At 41.0% G+C, this 26542-nt stretch overlaps 1 protein-coding gene across 3 annotated transcripts in view; it reads left to right on the top strand.

The window, feature by feature from the left end:
• Positions 1-4876: 4876 nt before the first annotated feature.
• vps13d (vacuolar protein sorting 13 homolog D) overlaps positions 4877-26542 on the top strand; it is a 77583-nt gene continuing 55917 nt past the window's right edge. Inside the window, exons 1-20 of one of the 3 annotated variants that reach the window (XM_026154742.2) lie at positions 4877-6405; positions 7326-7527; positions 7940-8017; positions 10803-10993; positions 11392-11472; positions 12022-12138; positions 14887-14991; positions 15470-15640; positions 16864-16964; positions 18134-18302; positions 18718-18819; positions 19029-19218; positions 19379-19558; positions 20199-20329; positions 20438-20492; positions 22225-22404; positions 22589-22719; positions 22864-22996; positions 23102-25393; positions 25492-25643. In XM_026154742.2, the coding sequence (XP_026010527.2) occupies positions 7431-7527; positions 7940-8017; positions 10803-10993; positions 11392-11472; positions 12022-12138; positions 14887-14991; positions 15470-15640; positions 16864-16964; positions 18134-18302; positions 18718-18819; positions 19029-19218; positions 19379-19558; positions 20199-20329; positions 20438-20492; positions 22225-22404; positions 22589-22719; positions 22864-22996; positions 23102-25393; positions 25492-25643 (4656 nt within the window). In that variant the 5' untranslated portion in view covers positions 4877-6405; positions 7326-7430. Of the gene's footprint in view, positions 6406-7325; positions 7528-7939; positions 8018-10802; positions 10994-11391; positions 11473-12021; positions 12139-14886; positions 14992-15469; positions 15641-16863; positions 16965-18133; positions 18303-18717; positions 18820-19028; positions 19219-19375; positions 19559-20198; positions 20330-20437; positions 20493-22224; positions 22405-22588; positions 22720-22863; positions 22997-23101; positions 25394-25491; positions 25644-26542 lie in introns of all 3 variants that reach the window. The other 2 variants (XM_026154741.2, XM_026154743.2) reach the window with 2 other exon arrangements.

Here is a 26542-nt window from a genome sequence, read left to right as displayed (position 1 = left end):
TCGACACCACCGAACAGAGGCAGCAATATAACATAGCTAACATTAACAGTGCAGTGAATCCTGCTTGTGCCGTGATATTCAGGACTACAAACCAAGCAGTATCACAGACTTTCAGCTTGTTGTGTTTGTGGATATATGACTGACTTTAATTATCCATAAAATCATCACATTCTCTGTAAGATTAAGGTATAAAGGTTAAGATGGTTTAAGGTTTAAAACCAAGTTAATGCTGAAAGTACAAACATCACTAATGTCACACAACTTTGCCGACATGTGGTCAACTGTAATGTTTTAATGTTCTTCGTTATTAAACATTAGCACATAAATAAGTGACATCATATTCAGTACTTACTTTTGACAGTTCACTCTTCGGCCGCTCCCTTCTGCCGTATTCTTACGGCAAAATTATCCACACCCACCGCCGCGCTATGAATTGTGGGATATATGGAACCACGAAGCGTGCACCGGACCACGCTTGATATTTGGGGAAATCGAGCGCATTTGGAGTACACTTCGAATTGGGACAGCCGTCGTTGCGTGGCGGTGACGTAATCGCACTTAAAATGCGTACTTCAAGCGTGCAGAACCTGAATTGGGACACAGCCACAGACTCTGACTGGACACAGGGAGGCAGCAACTATGGAACAGAACAGAAACCAGAAGACACAACTCTGACAAAGAAACCAAAAAACTAGAAATGATAAATAATATAATAAACTCAAAACTCTGGGTCAACGACCCAGGCAGCCTAACACTCACTGAGAGAAGACCGAGGGTTTGCAGCACTGTCAACAAAGCAAAGGGTGGCTACTTTAAGGAATCTGTGATATAAAACATATTTATTCTTATTATGTTTATTCTTGTTATTTATTCTTTGCTACATAATTCCATATGTCTTGCTTCATATATTTGATTTTTTTCAGTATGTATCTACAATGTAGATGGTAGGGGTAGCTGTCATCTACTGATCAGGTTAGTGGTTTGATTCCTCGTTCCCCCAGTTTGCATGCCAAGTGGTTGCTCTCTGCTGCATCCATCAGAATATGAATGTGTGTGTGTGTGTTAGCTAGGAAGTCTTGATGCACGCTCAATCATCCAGGTAAGCTAGTTAGCTAGGAAGCACTGAAAAGCATAGAAGAAAGTGCTTGTGTGAATGGGTGAATATGGGATGTTGTATAAAGCGCTTTGAGTGCTCTGGGAGAGTAGAAAAGTGCTATAACAGTCCATTTACCATTTAGTAAAAATAAAGAAAAAATATTTATTGAGAAGGTATGTCAAAATTTTTGACTGGTAGTTTATATAGCGTCAAATTACAACAACAGTTGCCTCAAGGCGCTTTATACTGTAAGATAAATCCAACAACAGGGGATTTTTCTCGCTCTTAAGTAACTGAAGCCTTCCATTGAACTACCAAATAAACAAATTGGTACTCTCTTTCTAGCCAGACACGTGGCAGCACTTCTGCTATACTTTTGCTTTGTATTTAACAAAATAAAAATGCAGACATAAGTGTACACATTAGTTTTTGCCTGCGTGAAAATTGTTTTCTTTACAAATAACAATAATAATTTGTACTCTCTGCTCATATCACCTTCATATTAAATCATGTTTTGCTTTTTAAAAAAAACATTTTAACATTGCACTCAACAACAACCAAATCCTCCCTAACAAAAAACGTAATTTCAAGGGTCAAATCGCATATTTCACCACGTCAATATACGGGGCGCAAATAGGGATGACGGGTTGGGCTCCAAGTTCGAGACCTACAATAATACAAAGAAAACCCAACAATCATATGACCCCCTACTTCCTACTGTCACTTTGGTGACAGTAGGAAGGTAAAACTCCCTTTTAACAGGAGGAAACCTCCAGCATAACTGACTCCTTATCAATTGTCATTGGCTCCACCTCCTCTAAGCAGCATATCAAAGACATTACATTCATGCAAATTAATTACGTGCTAAGTGGTCATATGTTTGTGCACGTTGAAGGTATTTCCCCTCTTTGTTGTGATCAATGTACCCCAACATTGATCACTCAAAAAAGTCATTATCACACAGAATGTTACACAGAACATTTTTCTTAAAGGTAATGTAGTGCGTTACTTATTTACACACAAGAAAAAGACATCTGTATCATTTGCGAGCATAGGTCTTGTAAACCAAACATTTCTAGTTCTCACAGTATGCTGGATCCCAGTACAGCTGCAAGAGATGTTTCTTTAATTGAGCTGTCCTCCAGAGCTAGCCAGCTGAATTTGGAAACAGCGCCATTCATCCCCCCAAACAAGCAATGGCCAATGTTTGTTGCCTAATAACAGAACAGAAAATTTGGACGGGATAGGCCGCCAATTTTGCGTTTCATGGTTGTTTTTTGTTCCATACAAACCGAGATACCTGGCTATTTAAGTTGATAAACAAGATTTTTTTAGGAAGATAGGGAGACATTGGAACAAGTACAGGACTTTAGGGAGTATGCACATTTTTAAAAAGTTGATCCTGCCTCCTAGAGCAGTGGTTGGCAACCTTTAACACCCAAAGAGCCATTTGGACCCGGTTTCCACAGAAAAGGAAACAGTGGGAGCTGCAAATACTTTTTGACAACTAAAATGAAGATAACACGATATATATTATTTGTTTGTTTTTTACCTTTACACTTTGTATAAACAACTATAGTGTGTTGCTTATGAAATCCATGAAGTGCTACAGAGAAAATTACATTATATTTATGTAATGAACACATTTTAAACATTTTGAACTCTTAAAAAAATAATAACAAAAAAGAAACACACCGAGTTGAAGGTGTCTTTCAAATGAATTAAAAAGCTGAACTCAAATTATCCATGTAGCAAACAAAAAAAAATTGTGAGCTGTCATCTTTATCACCTTTGGGCTTTCGAAATTAATTATGAAAAATAAATATTTGCTAAATATTTATTTTACCTGGCTAATGAGGCTTCTGCTCATGAACCTCTGCGCACAGCGTCTGCAAATCAGGGCTGTACGAAGTCACTTTCATCTTTTCACAGGACTGTAAGCTGTCGTCTGTGAGGCGTGAGCAGTGTTTGTTTTTAACATAGTTCATGGTGGAGAATAGCTGCTCACATACGTATGTGGATTCGAAGATCGACAGACATCGTGGCCCTCTGTAAATCCATCCATCCATCCATCTTCATCCGCTTTATCCGGGGCCGGGTCGCGGGGGCAGCAGCCTAAGCAAAGAGCCCTCTGTAAATCTCTGGCTAAAACTGTCAGTTTGTCAGCTCAAACACTAACGTGTTGCCTCCTCTCCCCTGAAGAGTTGTATTCAGCTTGTTCAGGTTTGCTGTCATGTCCACCATAAAGTGCAGCTTTCCAGCCACTCTGGCTGTTCCAGCTCAAAAAAGGTGAGCCCTCTGCTGCTCATGAAAGTTTTCACCTCTCCCAGACATGCAGCAAACCGTTTCAGCACCTCTCTTCTGGAAAGCCACTGGACTCTGTTATACAGCAGGAGATCAGAGTACGTGCTCTCCACCTCATCCAGTAACGTACGGAACTGACGGGGGTTTAAATCTTTTGCTATGATTTTATTGATAAGTTGTAGGGTCTACCTTACAATATAAAGCGCCATGAGGCGACTGCTGCTGTGATTTGGTGCTGTATAAATAAAACCAACTGGTTGGTGGTCCTCCACCAACCAAGTGGTGGAGGATAAGAAGAGGAAGGAAAATACCCTTTGAGCAATGGAGAATATGCAAAGATAAGGAATGGTGACAAATGGAATCCATGTGACAGTTTTTTTTCTAGGTCATGAGTAGTGTTTATAGAGCAAATATTAAGCTAACATTAAGTAGGACAGTGTTTTCCCAGGTCAGTAGCCAGGAGCAACAATCCTATGTCAAACCTGTGAAAATGTGACTCGCTACACTACAATATTCAAGCAAATAATCAAATGTCTTTTGAAAAAGGTGTACTCATTTCATCCCAGTAGTTCAGTTTGTTGGAATTGTTAGCTCGCTTGCCTATCGAGTCCATTAATCGGTTCCACTTGCACTACAATCAGCTGATTTTATTTTGTCTCAGAGGAGACAGTGGCACAGTCTCCTCCATAGATATGAACATTACTTTTATTTCAATTGCACAAAAGCTTGATGGCAAAGTGTATACTATATCCAGAACAGAAACAACCGCATTATGCTTGTAAAAAAACTTTGGCTCTTTGCAAGTATCTGCACAAAGCCTCTGGTAATATGTTGTGCACAAAAAACAACTTCTCACCTGAGAGTTATTTTTAAAAGATTTTTAAATTCATTGAATGCAGTACCACAGCTCACTTAAAGAATGGTATTTTATTGGACTAAAAACTAAAACTGCTCATAAACAAAAAATGTAATGATTAATGTGTGATTACTTCTAGACAAAATCCTACCTTTGCCACTGCTCGGGAATCGCATTCACTCAATAAAATGTATCACACTTTGTTGGCGATAAACTAGTTTCCAAATCAGGCTGTGGGACAATGTCAGACTTGAAACAGAGTAAACTTTAACCCAATGCATTTAAACATAAAATGTTTTAACACTGATGAGCAGCTGTCAGATTAGAAACTGATGGCAGCACCTGGAGCACAGTGAGCAGAAAAACAGACTTATATAAATTTCACTTGCATCCCTCAAACCCCCACTTGCAATTAACAAAAAACAAGTTCTCTTTTGGATTAATATCAACACATTTGCTGCAACAGTGTTTCATTTTACTGTTTAATGCAACATTGTGAATTCATAAGGCCAATAAAGATTCACTTCATCTTTTCAATCAGAATGGTTATCAGTTCCGAATCTATATGCCATCTATAAAGTATGATGTGCGATTTATTTCGGGGGGTATCCCACCTGTCTATCCACGATATGCAATCCTTATGCAGACCTATGTAATTCCATCTTCTTCCTTCCCTATAGCATGATCACGAGTTGGAATTTCCATACTTTCTTTCATTATCAGTCAGTTCCCCATGTCCGCTCACTGCAACTTGGATCTCTCTTTTAGTGGCAGTAAATGAGCTCACCCAGTTGTCAGTGTTGCATGCTTTCCTCACCAGGTTTCTCTGCAGTTCCTCTCCAACACCTCCTCCTTTCATAAACGTCTCCACCATCTGTTTTGCTTGCTTTAACTCATACTCTTCTATGATGGGATCCAGGGCACCGAGGTAGCCCTCACATATTTTCCGTAGAGGAGGGACAGGTACCCTGGGAAGTCCCTTCTGGTGGTTCAAGTATCTGCCACGAACAAGAATCACTTGTACAGGCTTCAGAACCCCTCCATTAATCAGTTTGTGTACTTTATTTATTTTTTTGTTTGTGTTTTATTTTTTCTTCACACGTGCTTTATCAGTACTATCTGATTCCGTGTAATTATTAATGTACAAGTTGTTTTATTGCCTTCAGGAGGACTTTTACGTTGAAAGATATAAACGGAAGTTATGAGGTAGAAACGATTTCGTATGTGAAAACACGTCGTCATGTGCGGATGCTTGTGTTTAACTATGTTTTTATATTCCTGCACACGGGATTACACAGACTGTTGCATAAAGCATATTTCTTTCTTACGATATGAACCGGAAGTTCAGGTATTACTCCAGTATTGCCAACTTACCTAGTACCGGAAGTGCTCGTGTTGTGTTTATTGTCTCTTTCCTTTGTTAATGACAGCACACGGGATTTACATTTTTTATACGCCAACACTTTAAATGACAGCTAATATCAACGAAATACGGGAACAAGTGTGCTGTACGAAGATTAGTTTTTTGGCTGTACATCATTAACAAATACTTGTTTATCGAAATTAGTTTTGCGACGAGATATTAGTATCATTCATTTTCCCCGTGGTTCATCAACGCCACACGAGAAGAATTGTTTTTGTCATGTGACAGGAAGTATACGTGAAGTTCGACATTATTCGGAAGTGTGTTATTTACAATGTAGCGACACATAACTCTAACGCATTGAAATACGACAGTTACAGGTTGTTGTTTTTTTTATTTTGAGAAGCTCAGCAGTGTTGCCATCAGTTGCTTATTAGATTAGCGGGTTGTGAGCTCTGTAACATGCTAGATTTAGCATTTAGCATACTGGCTACCTTGCTATCACCCGTCACTACAGCCATCTCGACTTGGGTGCTCTCTTTTGACGAATAACGCTTGTCAATAAGTCCGCTTTCAGTTTCACTTTTTCCCTTATTTAGCTAGTGCCCCTTCCTTAATGCCGGAACATATTTGACTACCTTGGGTTGCTGTTGCTGTCCCGCTAAATGTTTCTAAAGTCCTGTCCTGAGTCCTCTGACATGACATGGCCACCCACTGATAGTGGCAATAGGCTGGTACTGACAAGAACTCAAGGATGGATCGATAAGGCAGCTGTCGTCTTTGGCGGTGAGTCAGTGGCACTGCTGTCCGTGAGAGTAACATTTGACCGATGTTTGTTGTAACACGCATATGATAGCTAACTGCCGACTTTCCAGTTGAGGAATTTCCAGTTAGTCCTTCTGTGCTAACACTGGATAAATCAAAACATTGCCGCTAATCCCATATATATGACTATGTCGTTGCTTCATTAATAGTAGCCGTTTCTGACGACACGTGATTGGATAGCTTTAGCCTGGTGCCTGCCGTGAGTATTTCGGTGATGAAACCAGCTGCAAAACCGCTGATTTGTGAGGATACCAGTTTGCAGAGAAGGTTATCACAGCCTGGCTGCTACATTTGGCTAAAGAACAGCAAGCCTACACCCCCAAAACCGCACCGCAGTTGCTTATAAATAAATATGTGTGATTACGAAACGAATTTCGGGTCTCTTAGTGGGGCACTGCACAAGTGACACGTTAAAGGGCATTTCATGGAAAACCTGTGTTAGTAAAGTGTTCAGCCACCACATGCTGATAGAGTAGCTTCAGTCCTTGGATCTTACAGGAGGGCTAAACATAATTGCTCCAACAGACACCATACTTTAATGTTTTAATGGTGGTGTTGGAGAGCATTTTCTGACCCCTCAGGCAAAAATCTCCCATAGTAGTGGTATGATGATTGTGAAGGTTATAGCATATGAATCACACAATTTTCATTCTCGTACAATTCAGTGTGTGCCCTATTGACCAAGTAGTTGAAATCCCACACGAAACCAGTCCCATTAAGACAAAATGTTTCATTTTAGAGTACAAGTGCTATCTCTGAACCACTACAGCTTGATTTCTTTAAGCTGTCATCTATCTGTATCTGACTTGTAGCAATTTACTAGAATTTTGTAGGAACATTATGCAAATGGTTAAAAGAAATTTGTTTGCTATGTTTATTAGACATTTAACGGCTCCCTCGTAAGACCTGCAATCAAGAGGGTCAATCTTTCATCATCACAATTTTCTCCCACCGCGGGTGGCTCTCATCACCCCCGAGCCATCAGGATGTTGGAGGGCCTTGTTGCCTGGGTGCTGAACACATACCTAGGAAAATATGTTAGCAACCTAAATACAGATCAACTTTCCATTGCTCTTCTGAAAGGTAATTACACATGCTGAAATTGTACAGGCGAGTAACTTCACTTCTTTCATATTTGCTTGTGTTTCTTCTTGTTGTCTTTGTCCATTTTCCTCTCACCCTAGTCTGTTGTACTAGATGGCTGCCACTCCACTTTAACCAGTTTATGAATATTAGTTCTAAGTAAAATTTATTTCAGGGGGATGAAGATTGGCACACCTCTGCTATGCCGGTGGACTAATAGTGGTTTGATCTGCTGCTGTTTTAATGATCTGCAGCTCAATGTTAACTGTGTGTGGTCAAAGGGAGTGTGCTTGGAAAATCATTTAAAGACAGTGTAAAAACTGTCAAGGTCAATCTGAATTCAGACACTTTTAAAGGAGTGTGCAGCAGCCCTAGTAAACATGGTGTTTATCTGTTTGTTGTTATTCCTCAGGTGCGGTGGAGTTAGAGAACCTCCCTCTGAGGAAGGATGCCCTTCGAGAGTTTGACTTACCATTCGAAGTCAAAGCAGGTGAAACACATTCACTGATATCTGCACATAGTGTAGAGACAACTACTTTGTTTAAACAGATCTGTATCTGTATGAATACACAGAACTACTAGTCACTTATTTGCTAAGTGAAATCACCAGCAGTCAACCAAGTAGTTTGTCAGACTGGCTACAGAATATTTTCAGAGTGCCTACATGTTTTCATAAAACAATTGATTTTGGGCATCAGTGTATCAAAAGAGGCAGTGGATATAATATATCTCTGTATCAATATTTCCTTCCACATTTATTTGGTACCAGAAGCCTTTTGTGTTGTGTTTGTAATCCAAGTAGTGTCATATAGAACTAAAGAAACGTAATCCTGATGCCATGCTCTATTGGCAATTGTTGCCATATTTTGAATTTGCCCTTTGTTAGGAAATTATTTTTAAAAAGTTGGAAAGTCAGTTCAGATCTTTATTATGCAAATGGCAGGTTTTTCACCCTTTTCAGTGGGATTTTCAAAAGCAGTACTCGACTTTTGGAGGTCTATAGTTATCTTTTGATAGCTTTCGATGCAGGGAACTGCTCTGGATTTTTTTTCTACAGTATCAGTCATTGATACTGTTTACCATAAATTCTTACCTAACATGCTTAAGGCTGTAGTGGATATCTTTGGCTCTGCATTAAATTATTTTTTTCCTATTTGTCTGATAGGACTTTCTCTGTTAGGTCAAACAAGTTTTTCTCTATCATTGCCTTTCTAACAGTGGGGTGTTATGCCGACCGTACCCTGCTACATACCTTCTGACCGGCCGGGAAGCCATCTAGCCCAGTCCAGCAGCAACATCTGCTGTCTGGGCCTGTGTGATACGCTTGTCACAATGAGGCAAGGATGGAATGGGTGAATTAGGCACTTCCAGTCCCAACCGATCTCTTTAACCAGGCTCACCAGAGAGGTGATTTAGCCTCTCTCCATTCTTTCAGGAGGTTGAGGTGATATATTTGTGTGGCACCCCCACTATCCAACCGTACCGTTGCATAGTGAACATCCCCTACTGGCTGTATGACAACAAAGGGCCATTGTCACTTGGCGAGTAACTTTGAGCTGAATGAAGGGAGCAATGAGTGAAAATTGTCTGCGCTGACATTCCTGAGCCTGGAGCGGATTTTCGTGAGATAACCTCACCAATGTGTGAAGTTCAGCTCTCAGGTCCAGAACGTATTGAATTTCGTTCTTAGCTGGGCTTGGACTTTTCTCCCAGTTTTTTTTAACCAGATCCAACACTCTGAGCGAACAGTAACTCAAAGGGAGAGTCTAACCAGGATTCTAATTGCGTTCATCCCTGTGAATGAACTTACAAAGCATGAACTTCAAGGTGTTATTCAGCTGCTCCACCAATGCCTCAGCAGATGGTAGACGCTGGTTCGAATAGACTTGATGCTTAGTAACTTGCGAAGCTCCTTTAACCCTCTGGGGACGACAGACACGCCAACAAATTGTTGTGGCTCTGTTGTGGCTTCTGCTATCTTTTATGGTGTGGTCTGCTGGGGCGGCAGCATCTCTGCTGGGGACAGGAAGAGACTGAACAGGGTGATCCGAAGGGCCAGCTCTGTTCTAGGATGCCCTCTGGACCCAGTGGAGGTGGTGAGTGACAGGAGAACGGCGGCTAAGCTGTCATCCCTGTTGGACAACATCTCCCACCCCATGCAGCAGACTGTGACAGCACTGAGCAGCTCCTTCAGTGGGAGACTGCGGCACCCACGGTGTGGGACGGAGAGATTTCGCAGGTCTTTCCTCCCCACTGCTGTCAGACTCCATAATAAAGACTTTAACTGATCAAGCACACACATCCATACATATGCAATAATACCAAGTGCAATAATCCTTTCTGTCATCGTTGTATTTTTACTCAGTTGTATATAGTATTTGTATTTGTATTCTATTTTTATCTTATTGTATATTTCTTTTATTTTATTCTACTGTATATAGTATTTTATTTTATTCTATTCTGTACAGTTGTGTACTGTATTTATTCTTATTGTATTCTAATTTTTGCCTCATAACTTTTGCACTGTCCACTTCCTGCTGTGACAAAACAAATTTCCCACGTGTGGGACTAATAAAGGTTATCTTATCTTATCTTATCTTATCTTATCTTATCTTATCTTATCTTATCTTATCTTATCTTATCTTATCTTAAATCCAAATCACATGACCGATTTAAGATGACATAGCATCAAAATGCAGCCCCGCTAAGTCTCTATTTTTCCAGTTTGCAGTTATTTCATGATTCAGGCTTTAAAGGGTGGCGGCAAAAAATATGACAAAGGATACCTTTTGGATTCAAAACTGCAGCAATTACTCTCTTCAGTTTCAAAGCATTACAGCATTTTGGTAAAAGAAGAGGTTGTACAACACAGTGTGAATAATTTTTGTTGCAACTGTTTTTGAAAGGTGTTGCTGCAGTCAAGTGGAATAAGCACAAATGCTGTAAGGAGTCTTTGGTGGGTTGTGGTTTCTGGCTCAGCTGGGGATGGTTGGAGCAGTGGGTTCAGCGGTGGTGTCAGGGGAGGCTAACCAGCATTGCTGGTCTCCATCGTCCAATCATGGCTTTCCGTTGGACCTTCTCAAATAGTGGGAAAAGCTGTGGTGAACAAAGTGCAACAAAATAAACTTCCACAGCACTGCAGTGCCTTATGTGTCAGGTTCTTTTTGTGTTACTGAGTGATTACTCAGTAGGGAGTTTAAAAGCCATTTCAAGCCTTGCAATGCATGATTAACAGACATGAATTTAAAAAGTACTTGTTCTGTTTCTTTTACTAGGCTTCATTGGAAAGATCACTCTCCAGATCCCTTTCTACCGGCCTCACAGTGACCCATGGGTCATCTCCATGTCCCAGCTCAACCTGATTGTTGGCCCTGCCCAGTTGCAGGAGTATGATAGGGAGAGGGACATAGACGAGGAGAGAGAACGCAAAAAACGCCTCCTCAAAGCTCTCGAGGACAAATTCAAAGTAAGTAGATCAAAAGTGTTTTGTTTTTTTCCCAGAAATGGTGGAAATAAAAAATAACAATGTAACAATAAGTTTGTCTTGCCATTTAATTGTCTGGTTACTAATGAACTTTGCCACACAGTGAAAACACCGTTGTAAATTGTAGATGCAGGCCACTGCATCAGTTCTCGCCTAAACAATTTAAGGTTATCTCACCTAACTATTATTTTTGATTGTGATAAAATTATTTTCTGTCTTATATCCAGACGAGCTCATGACATGACAAGTTGTCTGTTCGTCTGTCCATCCAGAAGTCACAGGAATCGCTTTTATCTCATACAGTGATTTTATGATGTCTGGCTTTTCTACTAAGCACAGTTATCTTTAATGTATTTTTCGTATGTCTTTGGCTCTTTCAGAATGAGTGTGAACAGACAGGAGAGTCGTACTGGTACTCTGTGACTGCCTCATTAGTCACCAGAATTGTGGAAAATATTGAGGTAAGACATGAGATACCAGTTGAGATTATATCAAAAACAAATAATAATATAAATAATTATTACAAACAGCCCAACGGATAAACAGAATTTGGTCCATTTTATGTTTTGCCCTCACAGTAGATCTCAGCGGTGGTTTTGTCTTCAGCAGTTAAAAATAAATAAATAACCTCCTCTCTTCCATGAAGCAGCTTTTAAAAGAAATCTTCCTGAAAAGTCTCTGAAAATAGAAACGTGCATGCGTGTGCAGTCAGCTTGTGATCTTTTTTGAACAAGGAGCAGGCAGTGACCAGAGGGTCATTTTGGCCTGTTGAGAACACCTGACATGTGAATGAATGGGTTACAAACTACACAGAATACACACATCAGGCACAATTCTCTCAGGGTCACATTTACTGCAGACTTTGAATTTCTTCATTTATGAACAACGACACAGCTGGTTTGCTTCATTAAAAAGTTATCTTAACTCTTTGGTACTAAGGTAGTTCTCATTGTCTGACCTTGAGTTACAGATTGAACTGTGACTAAATGATGTTTTTTTTATATGTCTAGCTGAAGATCCAAAATGTGCATCTACGATTTGAGGATGACTTTTCCAACCCAGAGAAGCACTTTTCCTTTGGTGTTTGCATCAAAAATATATGTGCTCAGAACCCTTCCAGGGAATTGGTAAGTGTTAGTTGATTTCATAAAATCCAATCATTTGTTATATTCATGAGAACAGATGATACAGTAGTCCATTTGTTTTCTGTTCTTCTTGTAAGACTAGTTATTGCTACATAAAGATTTTCTGATCAAAGCAGTTCAAAAACACTGTGTGCATCATTGTAAACAAGTTCTTCCATTGCATACTGATTTATGTATTGACATTTTCACTTTATAGCTTAGCCCAGACCTGTAAACTTATTGCATCTCATACTATTGCTACTCTCAGTTTGGACTGGCAGCCATCATGACATTTTGCGGTTACAAACAGCAGCTGTAGCAATGAATGAGAACTAAGGAAATTGAAAAGACAAGAAGGAAATTACCTGTGTTTGTCTGAAAACAAGAACAACAAAAAAACATTACCATAAGACGTTCTTCTCATCTTCCTACAGCACCATAACCAACTCACCCCAACCAGTCATGACAGATGGCTGCCTTTGTCTGAGCCTGGTTCTGGTGGAGGTTTCTTCCTGATAAAAGGAAGTTTCTCCTTCCCACTGTCACCAAGTGCTTTTTCATAGAAGGTTATCACCCCATAGTTGGGGTTTTCTCTGTATTATTGTAGGGTCTTTAGCTTATAGTGTAAACATATATATTTGTATTAGAAAGTTTAACTGATGTGGATTAATATGTCATCTATTCTTGTTCTGATCATTCTCAGCCTCTTTCATGAAATGGGCAGTCATTACACAGGGATGTTCCTGGTGACTAGTCTGAAACTAAGAAACACTAAGATATTACTGCATTATTATATATACTCAGTTACATCTGAGAACCGTTTAATGGAAAATGTCAAAAACTAATAACAAAGGCATTTTAAACTATTAAGGACATTCTTAATAATAAATCATGTTGGTGGCAACATTACACACAGCGTAATGTTGATAATGCACGACATGAGGTTTTGCACCGTTAAGTAGCAGACGAAAAACAATTAAAATAAACCAACATGTTACTATAAAAGATATCACTTGGTATTACTAAAATGTGATCAATTAAATTGCAACTGAAAAGAGTGGAGCATTATGCCGTGCATTATGATTCATGCGGTTTGAAAATTCATGACAACCACTTCCATGTAGGTTAAAATCTAAAATAATAAATCAATAAATCATCCAACTATTTTCTTCCGCTTATCTGAAGTCGGGCCGCATGGCAGCAGGAAAGCCCAGACATCTCTCTCGCCAACTCCTCTAGCTTATCCAGGGAAACGTCGAGCTATTCGCAGGCCGGCTGATAGATGTAATCTCTCCATCTTGTCCTGGGTCTACCCCTGGACCTCCTTCCGGTAGGCCATACCTGGCCGAAGCACCTTACCCGGGAGGTGACGGCCTTAGGTGTCTCATTTCGATCCAGGATGAGTAGTGGCTCTACTCTGAAACCCTGCTGAATGATTGAACTCCTAACCCACCTTTTGGAGAAAGTTAATTTCCGGGTATATCCGTGATCTCAGTCTGATAGGGTTAGCAAAAACAACAGGCCTAGATTAACAGATTTACGCCATTTTTCAACAACAGTGTGCCATCTCGTGGCAGATGTCTGCCTAATATTTAGGACAATAACTTACCGGCATTGGGCATCAATTCAAATTTGAACTATTAGATTAAAAGACTATTATGTCTGTTACCGATAGAGGTGGGAATCACCATACATCCCACGATACGATATTATCACAATACTTAACGCACGATACGATATTATTGCAATTTTTTAAAAATATTTTGCGATATTCAGATTCTGTACATAAAGGTAAACTTTATCAATATTCATTTTATCTGATATCAAAGTCTCGCACTCAGTCTTTCTCTCATTTCAGTCAGTTTTATTGTTGACAAACTGAACGGTTTGTATTACAGTCTAGTCCAACTTAACTGAATGCAACCATCTGGTACAATTATAGCTATTCTGAACTATGCAATTTATGAAAACTATGCAGCCCATTCAGCAACTGAAGAATTTGAAAGTAAATTAAAACAAAATATAATTTTACATTAAATAAAAAAGTTTTAAACGTAATTAAAATAAAACATGTCTTAAATTAAAATAAGTAAACAGTCATGTTTATTGCTGCCAAAAATAAGTTAAACACATTTGGACAGTGAAGGAATGTCAGGATTCTTGCTCAGAAAAAGGATCAACATGCTCTGAAGTCAGAGCACAAGAACCTTTTGTGTAACAAAATACCGATTTCTGCTGTCCCTGTATCGATACATTATTAGCAAACAAAATATCATGATACTACACAGTATCGATTTTTTCCCCCACCCCTAGTTACCGACCAGTGACAACACTGACAATTAGTCGGCTAGTCAACTAGACGTGCAGATGCCTAATCACAAGTCATCCTCCTTAATGCTGTGTTACATTAATGCAAAATTTCCCTTGAAAGCACTAAATACTGTTAACTATTTAAGTATTAAGTATTACTGATGAGCAGCAGAGTATCACAAAAAGAGATTCTGTGTGCCTATTCATTTTTTTCTGTGGAAAATTAGAAGCATTATCAAACACTTCCATTAAGAGCCATCAGTCTGTTAATCTGTCAGCTAACCCTGAGACATGCCCTAAAATGACATCAGTCAATCAGTCAGTTAATATCAGATGTGCATCACATTTACAAAAGAGGTTAGAGGGTAAACTGCTCCTTTTATTGATTAAGGACTTGGTTTGGTCTTTGGATTTGAGGTTAGTGGTGGTTTTCTTTTGCAGGTCCAGAAGCTCTTCAGACAAAAGCAGTTGGAGATCGAAGACTTCAGTGTCTACTGGGACACTGAGTGTGAAATGCTGGGAAAGCTGCCCATTAACCAGATCCAGGTCAGTCATAAGGTGAACTTGGTGGCAAATCACTGGAGTATTACAGCTCAGTTCTGAAGACCACCTGGATGGCTTGTCTTTAAAATTCAGTTCACTAAAACGCTGATAGAATGAACAACAATCTTCCAAAATACATTCACTCTTTTGCTGTTTTGATGATGATGAAACGTGTTTGGGTTGTATCAAATAACTATAATTTCCATAGCATTACAACACATTCAAAAGACGTTTATTCTGATGACCATAGTCCTCTAGGGACCCAGATGATGCCCACAGCATCACAGGTCCACCTGATTGTTATACTGTGAGGATCAAGGGTTCATGATTTTCTTTTACTTTGCCACCCCTCTTTTTATAGTCCACCAGTTAGAAATCCTCTTGGATTCTGATCTGTGATTATACAAAGATAGATCAAAAGTAAAATTTTCTCAAAAGAGATACCCCATATGAGTAGGCTAATTGTTTTTCTAACTAACAGGATGCTATGAGCCAGTGTATGCAAAGCCGTGAGCATCAGTACATCTTTGAGCCGGTGTGTGCCTCTGTGCTGCTCCGAAGAAACACCTCCAAGGAGCCTTTGAGGTCCCGACACACCCCACGAATCGAAGGCCAGGTTCAGCTGGAGTCTATGTCTTTACGCCTTTCACAGGTCTGTATGAAAACCTAATGCCCTCTTTTTTTAAACAGTGACAACTGTTTTCGTAAAATTATATATGTGAGGGTTTCATATCCCCAAGGAATAATTTGAGGATCTCCATAATCCCACAGTCATGCTGTGGGGATGTATGATTGAAGCAGTGTCTGCCCATAACTGGGGCTGAGATAACTGATGTAGGTAAACAACTGTACAGTGGGCTCCTGGGATGGATAAGATTTGCCCTAAAAGTTCCTGAAGGCTCTGGATGTTGTAGGGCTGTCCTGGCTGACACGTTTCTGCAACGTTGTCTTGAGCGATACCTCTGGATTGGCATACTGGGTAGGTGGTTCCCCTGTTTCAGAAGAGGGACCAGAGGATGTGCTCGAACTAAGGGGATCATCTAGAGCTACCCTTTGTCACTGATTTTTCATAGTTTTTATATACAGAAAATCTAGGCATGGCCAGGTAGTGACCTCCAGCTTTTAGCGGAGTGATTTGAGGCTGAGCTTGAAGTGGTGGAAATGAGAATCAGCACCTCTTAAGTCTGAAACCATGGCTCTCAGCTGGAAAAGGATCAAGGAAAAGTTAGAACCCCAGGTGAAGGAGGTATCGGGGTCTTGTTCGCTAGTGAAGAGAGAGCAAAGCGTGAGATTGACAGATGGATTGGGGCTGTACAGATCTGTTCTGGTGAGGAAACAGCTGAGCATAAAAGAGCTGAGCTACTGGTCAATCTGCATTCCTCACCTGTGGCGCCAAGCTATGAGTAGTGACCAATGAGATCATGGATACAAGCGGCAGAAATGAGTTTCTGGGTAGCTGGGTTCTTCCTTAGACAAGAGCCGCTGCTCCTTCACCTCGAAATGAGCCAGTTGAGGTAGTTCAGGGGGGGTCTGACTAGGATACCTACTAGACGGCTCCTAGGTGTCCTACAGGGAGGAGGCCCCAGGGCAGACCCAGGACTCACTGGAGAGAATGCATTTCTTGGCTGGCTTGGGTACGTCTCAGTGTCCCACTGGATGAGCTGGAAGAGGTGGACTAGGTGAGGGAAGTCTGGGCTTCTCTGCTCAGGCTACTTGCCCCACAATCTGACCCCTGATCACCAGTAGAAAATGGATGTATGGATTTTCCATTGAAGCATTCCTTGTATCCTTAGGAACTGAACCTAATCTAGAGCTTTCACAGACCAAGGCTAGAATTTTGGATGATGTTTGTTGTCTGTGTGTCTTGCCTCTTAGGTGCAGTACCAGCAGATCATGGCCTTCCTTAAAGAGCTGGATCGCAGGGAAAGGGAGATGTTTTACAGAAAGTGGAGACCAAAAGTACCTATTTCAGGAAAGTAAGTTCACACTTAAAGGTACAGTGTGGAAGATCTCACTGCTGGATGTCAGTAGATTGCAGACTGCAGTCAACTGAATTCCGTTTTCTTACCTCTCTTGATTGAACTCCATAACACTAGCGACTGTAACCAAAGACATTTTAGCTTTTGAGTTATAAACTATTACTTTCTCTTAAAAAGTTGATATTTGCGAATAGGAAATCAGGAGGTGAAATTAGTTTTTTATGACAAAAACATGAACCTTTGTAATCGGATTACTTTATCCCTATGCTGGTCACGTTGTCCCTTTCTTTCATGTTTTGCTTCTTTGGTGAAGGACACTTTGTTCGATGATAAAACATAGATGTGATTCTTGATAGCTTGATTTGAAGGTATATCTTGAAGGTGTACACTCAAATCAAATTTGCCCCCACAGCACACAAATGCCTACAAGTTCTTTTCTCCACCTGTGGTTTACTGTGTATCTGCCTGGCCCGTAGCTACATGCAGACACACAAACACACCAAACTTCCAGCCTCTGATCCAGCATCCACTCTGCTCCGCCTCAGTCTGCAGCTGCCTCTCCTCAGCTCTGCTGCTCAGACCTGAAACTATTTGGGTGGCTGTAGCTCAGGTGGCAGAGCAGGTCAGCCACTAATCAGAAGGTCGGTGGTTCGATCCCAGGCTGCCTCCTGGCTGCATGCCAAATATCCTTGGGCAAGATACTAACCCCATGTTTGCCTACTGGTGGTGGTCAGAGGGCCCGGTGGCGCCAGTGTCCGGCAGCCTCGCCTCTGTCAGTGCGCCCCAGGGCAGCTGTGGCTACAATGTAGCTTGCCATCGCCAGTGTGTGAATGTGTGTGTGAATGACTGAATGTAGTGTGAAGCGCTTTGGGGTCCTCAGGGACTAGAAAAGCACTATACAAATGCAGGCCATTTACCATTTGGCCATGGAATTTCCTCTTTATTTCCTCGGATTAGTTTTCCACACTCTAAAGTCTCTCCTGAGTTCAGCTACCGTAACCCCGCTGCTCAGAACAGTCAGTAACCCAAGTGTTCAGTCACATTCTCCCCGCTCTGCTACGGGTCAAAATAATGTCTGTTTTTTCCTTTACCAGTAGACTTGATAACATGCTGTACTGTATTTTAATACTCGGGTTGTTGTTTAATAAACCTTTGAAATCATGCAGCTGCCGACAGTGGTGGATGTTTGCCATCCAAGCCAACCTGAGTGACATAAACGAGCAACGGCGGCGAGGCAGTTGGGACTTTGCCCTGCAGCGCGCCCGGGACTCCCTAACCTACACCAGCCTCTACTTCAGAAGACTCAAAGGAGTTCCACTGAGTCCTCAGGAAGAGGTACTTCAGTAAGAGAAAGACAAGATGAATAATAAGCATTCAGTATAACATGTTGCTAATATGAAAAGAAAAAATCTATTACTAATAAAAACTGCCAAAAGTACACAGTGTTGAGTATTTTTGAATGATGGCTAGATCCCTTAACAGATACTCCTGTTGCCCACATCTGTACCATTTTCTATAGATAAGAAAGATATTTTTGTATACAATCCTGCTTAGCTGAACAGTGATGGCATGAAAAGTGTGTGAAATTGTTGGATTTGTTTCCAGCTAAAACACATTAACCTCATTATCTTCTTAGATTCACTCTTGTTGTCTGTCCAAGTGCATGGATAGGAAGGCAGTTAATTTGTACTCTACTGATCTTTCAAGATTATATTCTTCTGAGAACATTTCCCTGGACTTTTTCATCTAGAGTGAGCTGGAGCGGGTTGAGGAGGAGCAGACTTTTGAAGAGCTGCAGCTTCTCAGAGAAGTTGTCCATGAGTGGTTTCGAAAGCAGGAAGTAATCGCAGAGGTATTCTCAGGTTTTATTCATTTTAAACAAAAAACACATTATTGTGTCATTTCCCAGCCTTACGTAAATGCCTTTCAGATATTGTGTTGTCATTAATCACCCCCACCCTTAAACTAGTCAGCCTACAAGAAATGCAGCCATCACTCCTCAGACGGTCATTGATCGTTGTGAACGTTCCAGTCATCTTATTTCCGTGTCACCTCTGTCAGAATGCACGTGAGCCCAGCAGTGAGCCCCAGACGTGTTCATCTACAACATCTGTTCCAAAGAGCGGGAGTTCAGGAATGATCCAGTACCTACAATCGTGGTTCCCAGGCTGGGGGGGCTGGTATGGAGAGTCCCAGGATCCAGATAGGCCACAAGAACTCCTGCAAAGTCCATCCTCTTGGAATATTCTTGGTGAGCTAGGCGATCGTGGTACCTTTGACAAATGCCAGCTGCGAACAGTTTTACATCTATTTTTCATCTGTTTGTAAACTCTAGTTGTGGTAGTGCACACATGTCTTGTGAAACAATCTTCTGTTTAAAATAATGTAAACGTTTAATATTTTTCCAGCAGAAACAGAAGACTTGTTCGACCCCTTGGAGGACTCTCACACTTTGAACACTTTCACCAGGCGAGATCATCTGTTTGGCCGGTTGGAGTTCTTACTGGAGAAAGGTGGAGTCACCCTCTTCCACCAGGACAAGTGCGGAGACACGCTACATGAGAGTGGAGTCATACAGCTGGAATTCTCTGGTATATCAAAGCAGGAATTGTGTCTTTTAAATGTCTAAACTCAAGCATCTCAAGTGAAAAACCAGAGTATTTGCACGTCTAATCTGCTGTGTGTGGAAGAGTTGGATTGAGGAGGCCGTGCTTTGGTTAGATTTATTAGAGAACCATTAATACTCTCTCAATGATGGTAATTTTTCAACTTCTTCCACTCGGGCAGTTAATCAACCCTAAATGGACCCAGCAGCTCTGATAAACTGTAACATGTTTGTTCACTTGTTTTGTGGCTTCATTCACCTGCAGGATGCAGGATGGAAACATAGTTGAATACAGTCTGCATTGAATATCAAGAGAGGGGGGTACCCTGGGTGAACAAATTCAAGTCCCCCTAAAATATTTTAGTTGAGATGGATGATCTCACGTAAAACATTAATGTCCTAGCCTTACAGATAAGGACCTGTTAGAGACATAAGAAACCAGCCAGTTAAGAGTCACATGACTGATGCCATCAAAGTCTTTGTTCCAACAAGTGACTGATGTTCACAATCTAGCTGTAGTTTAATCTACCTACAGCTGTTTTTCCCATAGACTGATGGGAAAATGTAATAAACTCAAAACCTGTGCACGTCTGTTAAAATCCAAATGACTGTAACTGTTTCCACAGGGGTGAAAGTGATGGTGGAGTCTCTCCCTCGCTCAGAGTCCTCCTTATTGTCTGTAAAGCTGGGAAGTTTGTTCCTTCGAGACTTGACCACTCAGGGCACCATCTTTCCTGTCCTGGTGTCGCCCAAAACGGTAAGCAGTGATGGCAGAGCAGGGAGTTCATCACATAAAAATATTGAAAAAGTGGATTGCAGTTCCTCAAACACACAGTTAATTATATTTTGCTGTTACATGTTATAGGGGAACGTTGTTGTTGTAGCTAACCAGTCATCGAGCCAGTCCAGCACTACTTCTGGTAAGATTTTTGTTTTGTGTTAATGTTAATGACCAATTACAGTTATGAAGTAAAGTTTTATGGAAACGGAATAAAATAATTGGTTCGCTGAGCTTGTGGCCATGCTGTATGTGGGTGAGTATTAAATTGTGCACAAATGGTTGGGGGAAGTTTTTAAATTCAGTGTGTCGATATTTGTGTCCTGCCAGTGGATTAATTTAGACCATCTCATAATTTAGTCCGGAAAAATAGTTTGCTGCTTTTATTAAAAAAGCCCTTTGTAAAGGTAGAACGTCTTACTTTTCATCACTAATTGAAGAAAATAAAAGCAACACTAGGTTCCTCTTCAGCACTGTAGCCAGGTTGACAAAAGGTCAAAGCTCTGTTGTGCCAAGCATTCCTTTAACCTTAACTAGTAATGACTTCATGAACTTCGTCAGTCTTTTGCAGTCTTCTTCCTAGAAGTCCTACTATTAGTTAATGTTTCAATCTTAAATATGATCAACCTATTTCGATTAATCCGCTGTGTACCAAATGTACCAAAGATCTTCAAGCTGGCAGTATTTAAACTGTTACTAAAAAACCCATCACTTGACCCTTCTCTCTTAGCTAATTACATTCCAATCTCCAACCTTCCCGATCATCTGCAGAGGAAAGGTTTATTTGAGTTTCAGTCAGGTTTCAGTACAGAATGTGGTCTCTGGGTGTGGATTCATCGTTGTGCTTATTAGAGCATACTGTAGGTATTACAGGAACTGTGCTATAGTGGTTTGAATCATATATGTCTTCTACTTTGATAAAGTGTATAGTTAGAACTGGATCAAGTGACCCTGAACCCCCTCTTAGTTACACTGCAATAGGTCTAGGATGATGGATTGATTGATGATATTTATCCCGAGGGAAATGCTGAGGGATTCCCACAATGCATTGAGTGTTTCTTCTTCATTCACCTTTTTCACTCACTGTGTTTATACACCACTCTGCATTAATTATTATTAATCTCTGGCTCTCTTCCAGAGTGTGTCTTTGTCCTGTCATTCATTGCCCCAACCGATCATGGCAGATGGCTGCCCCTCCCCGAGGCTGGTTCTGGAGGTTTCTTCCTGTTAAAAGGGAGATTTTCCTTCTCACTGTAACCAAAGCATTTGGTTGTATTAATTTAACTAATCTCTTTAAATTACACTATTAAGCACCTCAAGGCGGCTGTTGTTTTGATTTGATTTGGTGCCATATAAATAAAATTGAACTGAATTGAATGTCGTCTGTGAGATGGTTATGAGTAACTTCTTCTCCAAAGAGCAAAATTTTGTTTGTGGATAAATTCATAAAGCTGTTGCTATTTAAGGTTGCTAGTTAAGATTTAAAGGATTGATTGGTTCAACAGAGCTCTTATTTTTTTGTGAGCATGGCAACCGTGCAGAGAGAAACCTAGGGTTGTTCTCCTTTACACAGTATCCAGAGTCATATGCAGTGAAGATGTAAAGCTGAGATAATCAGCCTACATGTGAGAGCAGAGTTCAGGTTGCTGTTCTGTTCTGTGTTGGCTCATGACAGTGAAGAAAATAACAGTAGAGGAATTGTATTCTTAAACTTAGTTGCAGCACTTTCAGAAAGACACCTGCTGTGATGAAACTTATCACCCACTGCTGTGTAATGGAATTGTGCTTTTATTGCATACTACCAGATTTGAGTGACTATTTCCTTTTTTAACATAACGCACTTGAGAACACTTTGTTTGTTATGTTTCTGTCAGGATGCAATGTGGAATGCGTTTCATGCCCAGTGTTTGAGATGATTTACGAGCGTAACCCTGTGAGGTGCAAGTTTGAGAGAAGACTGGAAGTAAACACTAGTCCACTGAACATAATCTACAACCCACAAGCAATAAAAGAAGTGATTGAATTCTTTTATAAGGGAAGAATTCACACCTCGGGTAAGTATATTTAAAGTGGATTTTATACCTTGCTGGTTTTCCTCTGTAGCATGTTTTGCAAGCACTGAGACCAGAAATGTGTTCTGCGTGAGTGGTCATGTGATATGCAATTACAAGCAGAGTTGACTGAATTGAGACTGTTTAAAAACAGTTTACTGTTTAAATAAATGTCTTTCAAACCCAGGTTTTGGGTATCAGTCAGAACTGGAGCTGAGAGTGGCAGAAGCTGCAAGGAGGCAGTACAACAAGCTGAAAATGCAGACCAAGGCAGAAATCCGACAAACCATCGATCAGCTGCTTGTGGGAGAGTTCATTGTAAGAAACATACTCTGAATTCAATTATATTTTTCAGTCAATTCAGTTTATAGTGTCAAATCACAACAACAATTGCCTCATGTTGCTCATGGTGGTATGAAAAAGTTAAATCACCATTAAATCTTACTCATGTCTGATTCGTAGGAGAACAGTAAGCGCTGGACAATGAAATTGGACATCTCTGCACCCCAGGTGATTTTTCCTGATGACTTCCAGTCAGGAGACCCAATGCTTGTTGTTGTTGATTTAGGCAGGATTCTACTGACAAACTCTCAAGGTAAATTAGCCATTTCACTAATATGCCTCAGTGTCTTTGTTATTTTTCCCACTGTTAAGAGTGATATCTGACTTACCCCTGCTATTGTATCCATTGTTTTTCAAGATGACAATAAGTCCAACTCAGTGGCTACTCAGCCAGAAAGAGAAAACATAAGTGATGATGAGTACCAGACTCCTCTTGCAACCCCACCAGAATCTCCCCCACCTGAACTCGATGTGCCTTTGAAAGCACAGGTGAAATACCCTGAGTTTACAAGCTTCAGGTCTCTGGAAGGTACTCAGGCCTACAGACAAAAGCTTTATGAAAAATATTCCTTGTCCTTTAAAGACCTCCAGATAATGGTTGGTCGCTATAAAGACAACTGGAAGCATCTTCAGGAGAGTGAGGTAGGGCCTACACACGTGGTGGAGAAATTCAATGTGCTCTTGCAGCTTGAGCAGAGACTGCGCTACACATCTGACCCCCAGCTCCCCGGTGCTGTGCTGTCAGGAACCCTACCAGACCTCAAGATCCATATGAACCTTGAGAAGATGACTGCTCTCAGGAGTTGTCTGGCTAGACTAAACAGTCCAGCTGTAAATGAAGGAAACAAAGGCCAAGAGAAGAGTCAGACTGTCAGACCTTCTGATCCTCTTACCCTCCGCCATGAAAAGATATTTCAAAGAGAAGAGAGCTCATGGAAGCTGCAGGGTTCAGCCAAAAATCTTACTCAGAGCGTGATGACATTGGAGCAGCATACACGTGAAGTCTTGGTGGAATCCCGTCTACTGTTAGCTGAATTCAACATTAACTACATGCAGCTTGGTGTAGAGAGTGATGGGCGGTACATATCTGTTCTTAAAGTGTTTGGCACAAATGCTCATTTTGTCAAGCGACCATATGATGCAGAAGTTGCTCTAACTGTCCATGGTCTTCTGCTGGTGGACACCCTACAAACTTACGGCTCAGACTTTGACCTCCTTGTTGCTTCTCATAAGCATCTCAGTTTTGACATACCCACAGGCAGCCTAAAAGAAAGCCAGCCATCGTCTCCTGTTTCAGCTAATGGCAGTTCTCCTCCACATCAGCAAAGCTATACTGAGCAGTCTTCTCACCTGCCCTCAGATGGACTCTCCCCCTTCAGTTCCTTTTTCAAAGACCAAGAAGCCCTGATTAAGCTTGAGTACCAGTTTGTCAGCTCAGACTGCCCCTCCATGAATTTGGAAAGCTCCCTTCAGGTTACAAGCATGCAGGTTAATAACCTGGATATCATTCTCAACCCTGAGACTATGGTAGAACTGCTCAAGTTCCTACAGAAGTCTTTCCCCAAAGAAGAAGGCACCTGGACGTCACCAGTGCAACACGATAAAGCACAACAACATACAGAACAGGACTGTGGTGAGGAACAAGATGGGATATATCAGTCCACCTATGACCAGAACAAAGAACTGACTGTGGAGATCCATCGCCTCAACCTGCTTCTCCTCCGTACAGAGTCTACCAGCACTGTTTTAGGTACTGAGAAGAAGGGTTTGAAGATTGCCACTGCCAGCATTACTGGTACCAAGGTCAATGTGTCCATGGGTAGCCGGTTGGACATTAATGGTTCACTTGGATGCATGCAGCTGGTGGACCTAACCCAGGAGGGAGGCCGAAGCCAGTTTGTGGTCAGCATCGGTAGTGTTGAAGACTGCTCCCCAAGTCTTGATGGATTAACATTCCTTCCCAATACAGGAGAACGTTCTCCTGCAGAAGCTTTGAATTTCCGCCTTATGGAGAAATCCCAAGGAGAGTGTTCTTTGAAACTTCAAATGGCATCATTGCACTACAACCACTCAGCTAAGTTCTTAAAGGAACTCAGTCTGTCAGCCAATGAAGTAGAAGACAATTTCCGCTCCATGTTGAAAAGAGCTGCCACGAAAGTGTCAACAGTTTTAGCTAACAAAACAGCAGAGTATAGTGGGATGGTGTCACTCTTTGAGACGCCGTCACGGAAAATGCGATCTTTGAGTCAGAGCTGGGCCTATCCGTTTGAGGATGAAGAGGACGTTCCCATGGAGGAACCTGAATCCACTTTAGATACATTCTTAGTAAAACTGACCCTCAACATTAGCATTGAATCACCAGTTGTGTCCATTCCCCGTAAACCTGGTCACCCAGAACTCTTGGTTGGTCACCTGGGAAGCATAACAATCCAGAATTTTGTTGCTGGGCAAGACTCAGAAAAAGAAAGGTTGCAGGTGTTGGTGAAGGACATTTGCCTCTATTCACTCAACATGAGTAATTTAGTTGTGAAGAGGCTAGGCAAGGGGGTTAATGCTGGCAGCGTGTCACCAACTCGCAACAGGAGCAACACTCAGGATGGACCACAGTTCACACGTCATGACTTCTTTGAATCCTTAAATGATGGAAAAGGTGAGCACGCTTAAAATTTCTAGGATAGTTGTATTTCGGATGGCAGATTCTCTCCATGGTAATGCAAGTATGTTCATATAATTTCTTTCTTTCATTAGCTTTCCATATACTGAAAGACACCACTATACAGTTCACCCTGGAGAAAGTTCCTGTTGATGGAGATGCACAGTTTACTCTCCTCACCACAGAGGAATCCTTCAAGAGCACAGGACTACTGAGAATTGAGGGCAAATTTGTTAATCCTGTTAAGGTATATAACATAACTATATATGCATTCTAAATATAAGTCACTATTCGTGAATGAAGGACTGGTTACTATGGGGTGGCTGTAGCTCAGGTGGCAGAGCAGGTCAGCCACTAATCAGAAGGTCGGTGGTTCGATCCCAGGCTGCCTCCTGGCTGCATGCCAAATATCCTTGGGCAAGATACTAACCCCATGTTTGCCTACTGGTGGTGGTCAGAGGGCCCGGTGGCGCCAGTGTCCGGCAGCCTCGCCTCTGTCAGTGCGCCCCAGGGCAGCTGTGGCTACAATGTAGCTTGCCATCGCCAGTGTGTGAATGTGTGTGTGAATGGGTGAATGACTGAATGTAGTGTGAAGCGCTTTGGGGTCCTTAGGGACTAGAAAAGCGCTATACAAATGCAGGCCATTTACCATTTACTTCTAAACACATAAATAGAAAACACAGACTGGTGGTTTTTGCCTTTACAGATCACATAGTACATTAAGGAAAGCACAACAGTGCTTGCACATCAGTATTACAACAGAGCTGGGCCCAATTTCACTTTTTAACATAAATGCTGTCCTTACAACAATTCAAACCTGTACTTTACCTTTCTTTCTTTAAACTACTGTCAGTAGATGTTTCTGTAAAGTGTCCTTCACATCAATACTGAACAAAGAACCATGAAGTAGAACATTTTGAATTCCTTATAGTTGGAAAAATCTGTATTTCTATAAAAGAAAAATTCTAAACAACAGTAGTCTGACAATTACTGAATATTAATGTGTGAGAAGTGTAAACTATATTTAAACTAAATTTATAAACAAGATTACAAAAATAACACAGATAGCTTGATTTCCTCCATTAGTTTCTGAGCTGGTCTGTAACATGTAGTAAGTCATGTAATTTATCATATACAAAAGTTGCA

The sequence above is a fragment of the Astatotilapia calliptera genome, chromosome 20 (assembly GCF_964374335.1).
Source record: "Astatotilapia calliptera chromosome 20, fAstCal68.1, whole genome shotgun sequence".
Classification (NCBI taxonomy): Eukaryota; Metazoa; Chordata; class Actinopteri; order Cichliformes; family Cichlidae; genus Astatotilapia; species Astatotilapia calliptera.
Note: the sequence above shows the minus strand (reverse complement) of the source record. Positions and strands in the feature narration are given on the sequence as shown.